This window comes from Rhincodon typus, chromosome 6 (assembly GCF_021869965.1).
Source record: "Rhincodon typus isolate 14 chromosome 6, sRhiTyp1.1, whole genome shotgun sequence".
NCBI lineage: Eukaryota > Metazoa > Chordata > Chondrichthyes > Orectolobiformes > Rhincodontidae > Rhincodon > Rhincodon typus.
Genome location: NC_063337.1, coordinates 2,797,753 through 2,813,698, shown reverse-complemented (window position 1 = coordinate 2,813,698; position 15,946 = coordinate 2,797,753). Strand labels below are relative to the sequence as shown.

At 44.3% G+C, this 15,946-nt stretch overlaps 1 protein-coding gene across 1 annotated transcript in view; it reads right to left on the bottom strand.

Annotated features, from left to right (window-relative positions):
• The window catches only part of inppl1a (inositol polyphosphate phosphatase-like 1a), a 125,296-nt gene that overhangs the window by 89,824 nt on the left and 19,526 nt on the right, over window positions 1-15,946 (bottom strand). Inside the window, exon 2 of the mRNA XM_048597856.1 lies at window positions 4,548-4,658. Within this exon, the coding sequence (XP_048453813.1) occupies window positions 4,548-4,658 (111 nt within the window). The remainder of the gene's footprint in view (window positions 1-4,547; window positions 4,659-15,946) is intronic.

Genomic DNA, 15,946 nt, shown 5'->3' with positions numbered 1-15,946 from the left:
AACAGTCAGTGGGCTGCATGGTCTACTCCGGCTCCCATGTTTCTTATTTCCTTATGAAGGAACAGACAGATTCCTACTTAAAGCTGAGATGAGGAAGATTTTCATCTGAGACCCACTAGTCTATACAATTCCATCTTACAGACAGCAGGACAAGTTTTTTTAATTCATATGAGGGACACGGGCATCAGTGGCATTTCACAGAATCAATTTATTGCCTGTCCCTAGTTACCCTAGAGAGGGTGGGGGTGAGCTGGTTTCCTGAACCATAAGAAGATAAGAACATAAGAAATAGTAGGAGTAGGCCTTCTGGCCCATTGAGCCTGCTCCACTATTCAATAAGATCCTGGCTGATCTTTTTGTGGACTCAGCTCCATTTACCTGCCCGCTCACCCTAACCTTTAATGTTCAAAAATCTATCCATCTTTGCCTTAAAAACATTCAATGAGGTAGTCTCAAATACTTCACTGGGCAGGGAATTCCACAGATTCACAACCCTCTGGGTGAAGAAGTTCCTCTTCAACTCAGTCCTCAATCTGCTCCCCCTTATTTGGAGGCTCTGACCCCTAGTTCTAGTTTCATCCACAAGTGGAAACCACCTCCGTGCTTCTATCTTACCTATTCCCTTCAGGACTGAGAGCTTCACAACTAGATTTTCCAACTCCTGACTGACACCTTCTACAAGATCTTTCTTCTAAACTCCAATGAATCCCAGTCTACACAAACTCTCCACATAAGTTAGCCTTCCCAACCTAGTGAACCCCCTCAAGTGCCAGTCCATCCTTTCTCAAATAAGGAGACCAAAACTATGCAGTACTCCAGGTGTGGCCTCACCAGCACCCTATACAGCTACAGAATAACCTCCCTGTCTTTAAACTCTATCCCTCTAGCAATGAAGGACAATATTCCATTTGTCTTTTTAATTAACTGCTGCACCTGCAAGCCAACTTTGTGTGATTCATGCACAAGGACACCTCTGCAACTTTTCACCATTGAAATAATAGTCCATCTTGCTGTTTTTCCTATCAAAATGGATGACTTCACATTTACCAACATTGTACTCCATCTGCCAGAACTTTGCCCACTCACTTAACCTATCTATATCCTTTTGCAGACCTTCTGTGTCCTCCGCACACTTTGCTCTACTACACATTTTATTGTCACCTGCAAACTCAATCAAACAACTGCGGTCCCAACACTGAGGACACACCACTAGCCACTGATTACAAACCAGAAAAACACCCATTTGTCCCCATACTTTACTTTCTGTTAGTTAGCCAATCTTCTACCCACGCTAATACATTACCACGACACCATACATCTTTTTCTTATGCAGCAGCCTTTTTGCAGTACCGACGAATGCCTTCTGGAAATCCAGATCCAGATCCATCACATCCAACAGTTCTCCGTTGTGCACTGCGCTCTTAATTTCCTCAAAAAATTCCAGTAAATTAGTTAAACACGATCAGCCTTTCATGAACCCACGCTGTGTCTGCCAGATGACAATATCTATCCAAGTCTTGCTATTTCTTCCTTGATATAGAATTCCGGTATTTTCCTAACTACAGAAGTTAAGCTAACAGGCTTACCTCCTTTTACTTTCTACCTCCTTTTTTAAACCATGGCATCACATTTGCTGTTTTCCAACCTGCTGGAACTGCCCCAGAGTCCAACAAATTTTGGTGAATTACTATGAGCGCACCTGCTATTTCCCCCGCCATCTCCTTTAGTACCCAGGGATACATTCCAGAATACTTGTCTACCTTTAGCCCCATTAGCTTGCCCAACACTACCTCTTTAGTAATAATGATAGATTCCAGGTCCTCGCCTGCCACAGCCCCCTCGTCATCAATTATTTGCATGTTATTTGTGTCTTCCACTGCAAAGACCGACACAAAATACCTGTTCTAACGTCTCAGCAATTTCCTCATTATTAAATCCCCCTTCTCATCCTCTAAGGGACCAATGTTTACCTTAGCAACTCTTTCGTTTTATATATTTATAGAAACTTTTGCTATCTGTTTTTACATTGAGCTAGTTTACTCTCATAATCCATCTTACTTTTCTTCATAGCTTTTTCCATGGCTTTCTGTTGACATTTAAAAGATCATAGTTTCCCACTAATGTTTGCCACTTTGTATGCATTTGCATTCAATTTGATACCCTCCTTTATTTCCTTAGTTATCCATGGCTGATTTTCCCTTTTTCAACAGTGCTTCCTTCTCACTGATATATACTTTTGCCAAGCACTGTGAAAAATCACTTTGAAAGTCCTTCAATGTTCCTCAGTCGTCCCACCGTATAGTCTTTGCTCCCAGTCTATCTTAAACTCCTCCCTCATCCCATTGTAGTCTCCTTTAAGCACAAGATACCGGTATTGGATTTTACCTTCTCACCCTCCATCTGTATTTTAAATTCAAATATATTGTGATTGTTTGTTCCGAGAGGATTCCTAACTATGAGATCATCAATTATTCCTGTTTCATTACACAAAACCATGATCTAGGACAACTTGCTCCCTCATCGGTTCCATTACATACTGTTCGAAGAAATGATCATGGATGCATTCTATGAACTCCTCCTCAAGGGTGCCTTGACCGACTGGATTTGACCAATCAAAATATAGATTAAAATCCCCCATAATTGCCATACCTTTTCTACATGCATCAGTTATTTCTTTGTTTAATATCCACCCCACCACTGCATGTCCTTAGGAAGGGAATTCTAGGATTCTGATCCACTGACACTGAAGGAACCGTGATACATTTCCAAATTGGGATGGTGAGTGACTTGGAGGGGAACTTGCAGGGGGTGGTTTTCCCAAGTATCTGCTGCCCTTGTCCTTCTAGGTAGAAGTGGTTATGGGTCTGGAAGATGCTGTCTAAGGAGCTTTGGTGAATTTCTGCAGTGCATTTGTAGATGATGCACGCTGCTGCTACTGAGCATCGCTGGTGGAGGGAGTGGATGTGGTGCTAATCAAGCGGGCTGTTTTGTCCCAGATGGTATCAAACTGGAGTGTTGTTGGGACTGCACTCATCCAGTCAAGTGAAGAGCATTCCATCACGCTCCTGCTTGTGCCTTGAAGGTGGTAGACAGGCTGAGAGGAGTCAGGAAGTGAGTTAGTCACTACCATATTCCTAGCCTCTGATCTGGTCTTGTAGCCAGTGTTTATGTGGCGAGTCCAGTTGTGTTTCTAGTTAATGGTAACCTGCCTCCAGGTTGTTGGTAGTGGAGGTTTCGGTTATGGCAAGACCATTGAATGTTTAGGGGCGGTGGTCAGACTAGAATCATAGAATCACTACATCGTGGACAAACGCAAATCCGCTGTTGAGTCTGCACCGACCACTCCAAAGAGCACCCCTCCCAGACCAACCCTTCCACCCATCCCCATAATCCCACATTTCCCATGGTTAATTCTCCTAGTCTACGCATCCTTGGACACTATAGATAATTTAGCATGGGGAATCCACTTAATCTGCACATATTTGGACTGTGGGAGGAAACTGGAGCACCCGATGGAAAAAGACATGGGGAGAACGTGTAAATTCCTTACAGACAGTCACCTAAAGCTGGAATTGAACCAGAGTCCCTCAGGAACTCCTGCAGATATGCCCTGCAGTTGAGATGACTGACCTCCAACAGCCACAACCATCCTCCTATATGCCAGGTATCTCTCCAACCACCAGAGAGGTTGCCCTCTGTATCCATTGATTCCAGTTTTGCAAAGCTTCTTGATGCCATTCGGTCAAATATGACCTTGACGCCAATGGCTGTCACTCTCACCTCACCTCTGGAATTCAGCTCTTTTGTCTGTGTTTGAACCAAGGCTGTAATGAGGTCCGTAGCTGAGGGACTCTGGTGCACCCAAAGTGGCCTCCAGTGAGGTTAATGCTGGGCAGGTGCTGCTTGACAGCACTGTCGATGACACCTTGCATCACTTTACTGATAACTGAGGATAGACTGATGTGGCAGTAATTAGTTGGGGTAGATTTGTCTTGCTGTGTGTGTGCAGGACATACCTGGGCAATTTTCCACATTGTTGGATAAATGCCAGTGTTGTCGTCGTACTGGAAGAACTTGGCTAGGGGAGTGGCAGGTTCTGGAGCACAAGTCTCTTGTTGACAGGGCCCATAGCCTTTGCATTAACCAGTACCTCCAGCTGTTGCTTGATACCACATGGCATAAATTGAATTGGTGGAAGACTGGTACCTGTGATGCTGTGGGGCCTCTACAGGAGGCCGAGATGGGTTTTCCAGTTGGCGCTTTTGGCTGAAGATTTCAGCCTATACAGTATTTAAGATTTTTGATTACTAAGGGAGTTGAGGGGTATGGGATGGACAAAGACATACAGCAGAGTAAAACAGAGACCAAAAAAAAGTCAGTCATAATCTTATAGAATACAGTACAGCAGGGCTGAGTGGCCTACACCTGCTCCTTATTCTTGTGAAAAAGTTCACTCACGCTGATCTCACTGACATAAAGGGAAATAAGATAAAATCATAGGTTTAACAATCAAAGAATTCATATCTTAAGATAGAAAACATTAGTACCTGCTGGATAAGCCGTGTCAACAATGGAGAACTTTGTTGGTCAAATATTTTGGATAATATTTCCAGGCCAGCCAGGACTTTATCAACTTCACTGGAAAGAGAATATAAAATCTATAAACAATATGTGGGCGAGGTAAAACATTTAAAAACCAAAAGAACTGTGGATGCTGTAAATCAGGAACAAAAGCAAAGTTACTGGAAAAGCTCAGCAGGTCCGGCAGCATCTGTGAAGGAGAAAACAGAGTTAACATTTCGGGTCCGGTGACCCTTCCTCAGAACATTTAAAACATTTAACTGTGGGAACCAGGTAATATTTTACAGACATAGCAGGGTAGTGATTACTTTCTGGACTAACATAAGAAATAAAAACCAGGAGTGGGCCATTTGTCCCCCCAAGTATGCTGTGCCATTCAACAATCTGCCTCAAACCTCAACTCTTCTATTGTGCCACATTGTCATGAGTAATCCATAAGGTAGTGATCTAAAAATTGTAAATTGTCTTTGAACATTGCCCAGAACACTGAAAATCCTGTGTCATGGGTTCATTAGTTCCACATGAACAGATTGTTCCAATTAAGGAGTCAAACTTTGGTCCCATTAATGTTGCTGCATGCGGAGGCTGTATCTCAAAACATAGCACACTTACATATCAGTCAGAAAGCAGTGCCCTGAACCACCAGCTACTCCAGAGGCTTGAACACAAGCATTTAGGTTGATGTTTAGTGCAACACTGTTGGAGGAAATGTTAAATCAAGATCTTGCTCTCTCGGGTTGGCATAAAGGGTCCTGTGGTATTAGCAAGTAGTGTGCTGGCCAATATTTATTTTTCAACCAATAGCAGAGACATTATCTGGTCAACATATAAATTGCAAATTTTAGGAATCTACTGTGAGCAAATTAGCTACTGCATTTACAAAAGACCAGCTACACTTCAGATGAGTTTAATTGACAGCAAAGATTTTGGAACTTCACTCGGTTTGAAACGAGCTGGATAAATACATGTCTTTCTTTCAGCACTTCCTTACAACTTTACTGAAATGTCAGCCTAGATTGTGGGCAACACACAGTAATGACACAGAAAGCAGCCAACTGACCCACTGGATTCCTGAAACAGCTCTCCAGCCCTCATCCCACTTTACAGCTCCTGCTCTGGAGCCAACACCTCAAAAGCTTATGCATAACTTTTTTTTAAAAATGCTGACGGTTTCTGTATCTACCATTTCAACTAGAAAGTTCCAGAACCTCATCAATGCAGGCAAAACAAAAATGACTCAACTTCTCTCTAATTCACCCAACAGGTGTTTTAAATCTACATCCTCTGGTCACTCACTCTCCACTAATGGAAATAGAGCCATATAAGTATATATAGCCTAACCAATCTGTCCTAACAGCTAAAATTCTCCAACTTTGGTAAATTTCTCAGAAATTTCTTCTGTACAGGGAGTTCTTCTATAATGCGATAGTTGCGTTCTGGCATGACCTCGCGCTAGAGAAAATCACGTTATAGGGAAATCGCTATAGAAAATTGCTACACTTGTACAGCAGGAAGTTCGCGTTATCCAAACAGCGTCCACTATTCATAAATCGTGTTACAGCCAACTCGCGTTAACAAAATATGCATTGTAGCAGAACTTCCTGTACCTTCTCTGGGGCGATCACAACATTCCTGTAAAGCTATGACAAGCAATGTATGCAGTAGCCTATCTGTGCACAACCCACAGTCTCTGCTTCAGACAGTAAAGGAAAAGTACCCAGTGCACCTTTTTGAATACACTTCTACTTGCCGTCTTTTTGTTTACAAATCCACATCCAAGGCCTTTCTGTTCCTTCACATTTCTCAGAAAATGACTATTTACGTGCATTCCCTTGCCCACATTGTCCTCCTGGAATGTATTCCAGAGACGTCAACTGAGCCAAAATAGGCTTACGAAACTTGAATTCAAATGGTATGCAACTTAGGAGGAATCGTTCATGAAATTTTTTTTAAAGAGCTTCTGTGCTTATAGTCAACCATTCAAAGAGGTTTATACATATCCATATAGTACACACGAGGGAAGTGGAGAGAATTCCTCTATGTTGCACTATTAATTTAGCCAGTAAGGAGATGGTGGTATAGTATGATTGGACATGTAAATCCAGAAGCCCAGGCTAATGTTGTGCATAAAATCCACCACGGCAGCTAACTGTAAGACCACAAGCAGCAGGAACAGGAGTAGGCTATTCCGCCCCTCGAGCATGCTCTGTCATTCAATAGGATCATGGCTGATCCAACATTCCTTACGTCTACTTTACTATGCTTCCCCCAAAACTCGATTCCCCAACTGATTAAGAACCTCTCTCAGCCTTAATACACACAAGGGCTCTACCCCCACAGCTCTTTGTGGCAAGGAGTTCCAAAGACTCCTGACTGTCTGCGAGAAGAAATTCCACTTCTCAGTCTCAATTTTGAGACTATGCCCAATGGTCCTAGACTCGCCCAAGGGGAAATGTCCTCTCAATATTGATCCTGTCGAGCTTAAGGATCCTGTATATTTCATTGAGAACACCTCTCATTCTAAATTTTAATGAGTCCCAACCTGTTTAACCTTTGCTCATGAGATAATCCCTCCACACCAGAGATCATCCCAGTAGTCCTTCTCTGAACTGCCTCCACTCAATCATATGTTTCCTTAAATAAGGGGACCAGGATTGCTCTCAGTACGCCAGATGTGGTCTCACCAGCACCTTGTACAGTTGCAGTAAGATTTCCCTACTCTTATACTCTAAGCCACTTGAATGAAGGGCTAACATTCTACTAGCCTTTCTCATTACCTGCTGCATCTATGTGTTAAGTTTGTGTGTTTTGGGCACAAGTTCCCCCAAGTCGGTTTTCTGGAGCAGCTTTCTGCAGTTTTTCTCCATTTAATTAATAGCCTGTTTTTTCGTTCTCCCTTCCAAAATGAACAACTTCACATTTCCTCAGATTACAATCCATTTGCCAACATTTTACCCACTTATTTAACCTATCAATATCTTTCAATAAACTTTGCATCCCTCTTGTAACCTGCCTTTCCACCTATTTTTGTGTCATCTGCAAATCTGGTGACAGTACATTCAATTTCTTCTTCCAAGTCATTAATATATACTGTAAACAGCTGTGGTCCTCGCACTGAACCCTGTGGAACCTCACTGGTTACAGGTTGCCAACCTGAAAAATAACTGACTTCTACATCGCTGAGGCCAGACGCCAACTCTCTGACATCTCCTCCTACCAGCCCCTCGATCACGACCCCACCTCTGATCACCAAGCCATCATCACCCAGACCATTAACAACCTTATCACCTCAGGAGATCTTCCGTCCACAGCGTCCAACCCCGCACTGTCCGTTTCTATCTCCTACCCAAGATCTAAAAACTCGACTGCCCCATTGTCTCTGCCTGCTCTTGCCCCACTGAGCTTATCTCCTATTACCTGAACTCCGTTCTTTCCCCTTTGGTCCAGGAACTCCCCAGCTAAGTTCAGGACACCACCCACACCCTCCACCTTTTCCAAAACTTTCAATTCTCCAGCCCCCAACACCTCATCTTCACCATGGATGTTAAGTCCCTGTACATCTGTATCCACCACGAGGATGGCCTAAAAGCCCTCAGCTTCTTCCTCTCCTGTAGGCCCACCCAGTCCCCCTCCACTGACACTCATTCTCTTGGCAGAACTGTTCCTGACCCTTAACAACTTTTCCTTTGATTCCTCCCACTTCCTACAAATCAAAAAGAGGTGGTTATGGGCACCCACGTGGGCCCAAGCAATGCCTGTCTCTTTGTAGGATTCATGGAACAGTCCCTCTTCAACAACTACACTTGCACCATCTCTCACCTCTTTCTCCGCTACACTGATGACTGTATCGGTGCTGCCTCATGTCGCTGCGAGGGGTTCAAACAGTTCATCAACTTCAACACCTTCTACCGCACCTTCAAATTCACTTGGAGCATTTCTGATACCTCCCTCCCCTTCCTGGACACCTGTCTCCACATCTTGTAAACAATTCGTCACTGACATCCATTTCAAACACACTGACTCCCACAATTATCTTGACTACACCACCTCTCACCCACCCTCCTGCAAAAATTCTATCCCATATTCACAATTCCTCTGCCTCCACCATGTCAGCTCCAAAGATGAGGCATTCTACTCTCGGACTTCCCAGATATGCTCCTATTTTAGTGGCCGTAGTTTCCCCTCCTCTATTATTAAGGATGCCCTCAACCACATCTCCCCCAATTCCCACACTTCTGCCCTCAAACCCTCTCCCCCCACCAACAATAAGGATAGAGTCCCCTTGGCCCTCACATATCACCCCACCAACCTCCAAATACAACACATCATCTCACAACATTTCTGCCACCTACAATCAGACCCCACCACCAAAAAAATATTTCGCTCCCCACCCCTGCCTGCTTTCCTCAGGGACCGTTCACTCCCCGACTCCCTAGTCAGCTCCACACATCCCACCAACCCCTCCAACACAGCCTGTACCTTTCCCTGCAACTGCAGGAGGTGCTACACCTGCTCCTACAGCTCCCCATCACATCTGTCCAAGGCCCCAAACAATCTTTCCAAATCCAGCAAAGATTCACCTGCACTTCATCTAACCTCATCTACTATGTCCGTTGCTCCTGATGTAGTCTCCTCTATACTGGGGAGAGCAAACGCAGACTTGGGGACTGGTTTGCAGAGCATCTGTGCTCTGCACGCACCAACCAACCCGACTTTCCAGTTGCCATCCACTTTATCGCCCCCTCACGCTCCCCTGGTGACATGTCCATCCTTGGCCTCCTGCACTGTCAGACTGAGGCCAAATGTAAACTGGAGGAACACCACCTCATATTTCACCTTGGGAACTTATAGCCCAATGGCCTGAATATTGACTTCACCAGCTTTAAAATCTCTCCTCCCACAACCTGTCCATCTTCTGACTCACCTATCCGTTCCACCCTTCCCAGTGACGAACGACAATAACTGCCTACCTGCATCCACCTATCTCCATCTCACCTACCCTTCCCCCAGCTGCACCTCCTCCATTTGTTTCTGAGCTACCCTCCCCAGTCCTGACGAAGGGTTTCAGCCCAAAACGTTGACTTTCCTGCTCCTCTGATGCTGCCTGGCCTGCTGTGTTCCTCCAGCTCCACACTGTGTTACTCCTTATTCCCACTCGCTGTTTCTTGCCCATCAGCCAATTCTCTATCCATACCAATATACAACCTTGAACTCCGTGCGTTCTTTCTTATGACTTAACCTTTTGTGAGGTAACTTGCCTTCTGCAAGTCCAAATACAACACATCTGCTAGTTCCCCTCTATCCATTCTGGTTGAGACTTTAATAAAATAGTTAGATACATTTTCCTTTCATGAGGCTGCGCTGACTCTGCTTGATTAGATGATGATTAGGATTTGGATTTTCCAAATGTACTTCTATTAACAATTCTTAACAATTAGCTTCAACACTTTGCCGACAATATGGTAGGCTGATGGAGAAAGTGAAGTTGCATGGGATCCAGGGTGTACTAGCTAGATGGTTAGAGAACTGGCTGGGCAACAGGAGACAGTTGTAGTGGAAGGGAGTTTCTCAAAATGGAGAACTGTGACCAGTGGTGTTCCACAGGGACCTGTGTTGGGACCACTGTTGTTTGTGATATACATAAATGATCTGGAGGAAGGTATAGATGGTCTGATTAGCAAGTTTGCAGATGACACAAAGATTGGTGGAGTAGCAGATAGTGAAGGGGACTGTCGGAGAATGCAGCAGAATATAGATAGATTGGAGAATTGGGCGGAGAAATGGCAGATGGAGTTCAATCCAGGCAAATGCGAGGTGATGCATTTTAGAAGATCCAATTCAAGAACGAACTATACGGTAAATGGAAAAGCCCTGGGGAAAATTGATACACAGAGAGATCTGGGTGTTCAGGTCCAATGTACCCTGCAGGTGGCAATGCAGGTCGATAGAGTGGTCAAGGAGGCATACGGCATGCTTTCATTCATCGGACAGGGTATTGAGTACAAGAGTTGGCAGGTCATGATACAGTTGTATAGGACTTTGGTTCAACCACATTTGGAATACTGCGTACAGTTCTGGTCGCCACAATATCAAAAAGATGTGGAGGCTTTGGAGAGGGTGCAGAGGAGGTTCACCAGGATGTTGCCTGGTATGGAGGGCGCTAGCTATGAAGAGAGGTTGAGTAGATTGGGATTATTTACATTAGAAAGACAGAGGTTGAGGGGGGACCTGATTGAGGTCTACAAAATCATGAGAGGTATAGACAGGGTGGATAGCAAGAAGTCTTTTCCCCCCCAGAGTGGGGGACTCAACTACTAGGGGTCACGATTTCAAGGTGAGAGGGGAAAAGTTTAAGAGAGATATGCGTGGAAAGTTCTTTACACAGAGGGTGGTGGGTGCCTGGAACGCGTTGCCAGCGGAGGTGGTAGAGGCGGGCACGATAGCATCATTTAAGATGTATCTAGACAGATACATGAATGGGCAGGGAGCAGAGGGATACAGATCCTTGGAAAATAGGCGACAGGTTTAGTTAGAGGATCTGGATCAGCGCAGGCTTGGAGGGCCGAAGGGCCTGTTCCTGTGCTGTAATTTTCTTTGTTCTTTGATATTAGGCTGAATCAGCTTATAATCACCCCCCTTTTTGAATAGGGGTCTCAGAATTTAAATTCAGTTAATGAAAATTAAATCTTGAATACAAAACTATTTCAATATTGCTGACTCTGAATCTATCAGTTGTTGACTAAAACCTAGTAGATTCACTAATGCCCTTTAGGGAAGGAAATCTACCATTCTTGTCTGATCTGGCCGACATGTGACTCCAGACCTACAGTAGTGTGGGTTGACTGAAACAAGGAATGGATAATAAATATTAAACCTTGCCAGTGATACCCATATCCCAAGAAAGAATAAAACAAAATATTTAAAAACAGAGACATGTAGTAACAGGATTATTTGTTTCAGTCTCCTTGGCCTGTTCTATGATCAGATCTTAGTTGATTGCTCATTAACTCCAGTTACCTAGCTTAGACACTGACACTGTAAAACACCTATTGATTTTTCATATTTTCATAGATGACCACCAATGGGCCAACTGCACTTGTGCTAGTTCTCGGAAAGAACAAGCTAATTAGTGCCACTTCTTGGCGTTTTACTCACAGCTCTGCAAATATTTTCCATTTACTTGACTCTTATCTACCACAAGGGCAATTCAGGATTGGGAACAAATGCTGGTCTAACCAGCAAAGCCCAGATACCATGAAAGTATAAAGGAAGCACCAAGAATGGAAAGGAGACAAAATGTACTCTGGATGGGGTATTTCAACGTCCACCACCAAGAGTGGCTCGGCAGCAGTATTACTGATCGAGCTGGTCGGCCCCTAAAGGATATAGCTGCTAGATTGGGTCTGCGGCAGGTGGTGAGGGAACCAACAAGAGGGAAAAGCTTACTTGACCTCATCCTTACTAATCTATCAGCTGCAGGTGCATCTGTCCACAACAGCATCAGTAAGAATGACCACTGCACAGTCTTTGTGGAGACGAAGTCCCACCTTCACATCGAAAATGACCTCCATCGCTAAATGGGATAGACTTTGAACAGATCTAGGAACTCAAGACTGGGCATCCTTGATACACTATGGACCATCAACAGCAGCAGAATTATACTCCAGCACAATCTGTAAACTCATGGCACGCATGTCCCCCACTCAATCACTACCATCAAGCCAGGAAATCAACCCTAGTTCAAATGGAGAATAAAAGAAGGGCATGCCTAGAGCAGCACCAGGTATACCTGAAGATAAGGTGTCAACCTGGTGAAGCCACTAACAGGACTACTAGCACGCCACACATTATAAGCAGCAAATAATAGACAGAGCTAAGCAATCCCACAACCAACACAGCAGATCTAAGCTCAGCAGTCCTGCCTCATCCAGTCGTGAATGGTGGTGGACAATTAAACAACTCACTGGGAGGAGGCTCCATCAATATCCCCATCCTCAATGATGGAAGAGCCCAGCACATCAATGCAAAAGATAAAGCTGAAGCATTCGCATCAATCTTCAGTCAGAACTGCGTGGATGATCCATCTCGGCTTCCTCCAGTGGTCCCAAGCATTACAGATACCAGTCTTCAGTCAATTCGATTCACTCCACGTAATATCAAGAAACGGTTGGAGACGTTGGATACTGCAAAGTCTACAGGGCCTGACAACATTCCAGCAATAGTACTGAAGACTTTGTGCACCAGAACTTGCCGCTCCCCTAGACAAGCTGTTCCAGCACAGTTACAACACTCGTATCTACCTGACAATGCGGAACATTGCCCACTAAGCCCTGTACATAAAAATCAAGACAAATCCAACCCGAACAATTACCAACCCATCAGTCTACTCTCGATCTGCTCAGTGATGCCCAGTTTGGGTTCAGCCAGGGCCACTCAGTTCCTGACATCATTACAGCCTTGGTTCAAACATGGACAAAAGAGCTGAATTCCAGAGGTGTGGTGAGAGTGACAGCCCTTGACATCAAGGCTGCATTCCACTGAGTGTGTCATCAAGGAGCCCGAGCAAAACTGGAATCAATGGGTATCAGGGGAAACCTCTTTGGTAGTTCGAGTCATACCTGCCACAGAGGAAGATGGTCGTTAGTTGTTGGAAGTCAGTCATCTCAGCTCCAGGGCATCTCTGCAGGAGTTCCTCAGGGTAGTGTCCTCGGCCCAACCATCTTCAGCTGTTTCATCAATGACCTTCCCTCCATTCTATGGTCAGAAATGGGGACGTTCGCCGACGATTGCACAATGTTCAGCACCATTCGAGACTCCTCAATACTGAAGGAGTCCATGTTCAAATGCAACAAGATCTGGACAATATCCAGGCTTGGGCTGACAAGTGGCAAGTGAAATAAATGCCAGGCTATGACCATCACAAATGAGAGACAATCCAACCACCGCCCCTTGACATTGAACAGTGTTACCATCACTGAATCCCCCACTATCAACATTCTTGAGGTTATCATTGACCAGAAACTCAATTGGACTCACCATATAAAAACAGTGGCTACAAGAGCAGGCCAGAAGCTAGAAATACTGCTGAGTACCTCATCTCCTGACTCCTCAAACCCTGTCCACGAACTGCGAGGCCAAGTCAGGAGTGTGATGGGATACTCCTCACTTGCCTGAATGACTACAGCCCCAATAACACTCAAGAAGCTTGATGCCATCCAGGACAAAGCAGTCCGTTTGATTGGCACTACACCCACAATGTTACAAGTTGGGTTGTGTATTCATGAATTGGAAGGCTGAAAGTTAGAATTTGTTGGTAAAAACAATAGTGGGGAAAAGCAGTGTGTTATCCCTTTACGAGACTGTTTTTTTTGTTCTTAGAGATTTTTTTTAGACGAATGTCTGAGAGCAGCAGCTGGAGGGTGCAGTTCAGAAAGTGCCCAAAAATTGAAACACTTATATTGAAAGGCCAAGCATTTTTTTTAAACCAAGACAGGGAATTTGAATTTGACCAATTAATTTAAACCAAGCACTTAGATACAGAAAGCCAATTGAATTTAAAAACTGATGGTGTTGACAACATTGAACCAGTCTGACTTAAGAAATACTATTGTGTCATTATGGGTATGAAGGGGGCAGCATTTGGAAAATCGGTGGGGGAGGGGGGGGAGAAAACTGCCATCTGTAGCAAAAGCAAGTCCGCCATTTGAGACATAAACCTGGTTTTCACAAAAAATTAAGCTCTCCAACATGTACCACAGCATTTTAGCTCAAAGTCCTCACTGAAGAAATTAAAGAAAAAGAAATCCAAGACAGCAGAGACAGCAACAGAAAGACATTTGTGACGCGAGATCAACAGAAGACATAATCTCTCCAAGTTCGCACAGACTAAGTTTTAATTTATTGTTGTCTTATTAATTGGGTTTATATAGGTGGGACTTGCGTTTATTTGAACAGTATTCTGATTGAGCTTAGACCAGTTACAGTGCAGTTAGTAGTCAAGGAGGAATTGTCAGTTGTTAGTAATTCTGTTAATTTGTCCATTGTTAGGGTTAAATGAATAAATTGTTTCTTGTTATTTATAAAGTGGAGATCAGGGATTTTCTTTCTTGTAACCACTCTTAACAGATTACGAGGGGAAAGGTGAGCTTCTCTGGGTGTTTCAGGGTAATTATTAGAGGGGAATTAGATTGCGGCTTGTATTTTGGTTTAACTATCAGAGGGGTTCAGCCATTCCCCCTCCATAACAAAACGTGTCCACTCTCTCCACCACCGATACTCAGTAGCAGCAGTGTGTACCATCTAAAAGACGCACTGCAGAAATTCACCAAAGATCCTCAGACAGCACCTTCCAAACCCATAACCACTTCCATCTGGAAGGACAAGGACTGCAGATATATGGGAACACCACCCCCTGCAAGTTCCCCTCCAAGCCACTCACCATCCGGACTTGGAAATGCATCGCTGTTCCTTCACTGTCGCTGGGTCAGAATCCTGCAATTCCCTCCCTAATGGCATCATGGGTCTACAGCAGGTGGACTGCAGCTGTTCAAGAAGGCAGCTCACCACCACCTTCTCAAGGGCAACTACGGATGGGGGCAATTAATGTTGACCAGCCAGCGACACACACATCCCACAAATTTTAAAAAAAAACACAAATCTCCCAAGTCCACAACAAACACGCAGAGGCAGGTTATAGCAGAGCAAAAAATCAAGTTGAAAAAAGCTTTCAATTTCCTTCAATTAGTTTACTCCCCTTTATATTGGACCAAACATACACAGAACCAGTCAATGAAACAGTCACCTAACTATTCAAATCCCATTTTCCAGCACTTGGCACATAGCCTGTATGCATTGGCATCACAAGCGCATATCTAAATACTTCTTTAATGCTGTGAGAGTTCTTGCCTGTACCACCCTTACAGGCACTAACCACCAGATTCCCACCACCCTCTGGCTGAAAAAGTTTTTCCTCACATCTCCACTCAACCTTCGACCCTCTACCTTAACTCTATGCCCCTGGTCACTGGTCTCTCTACCAAGGGGAAAAATTCCGTACCATCTACCTTGTCTATGCTCCTCAATTTTTTACATCTCAACCATGTGCCCCCCATCTCAGTCTCTTCCACTTCAAGGAAAACAACCCCAGTCTATCCAATCTCTCTTCACAACTAAAACTTTCCAGCCCAGGCAACTTCCTGGTAAATTTCCTCTGTGCCCTCTCCAGTGCAATCACATCCATCTTATAAAGTGGATTCCAGAACTACACACAATACCCTTGCTATATCTATCACCCCTCAATTTAAAGCTATGTCCCCTCATGCTAGCCATCGCCATCCGAGGAAAAAGGCTCCCACTGTCCACCCTA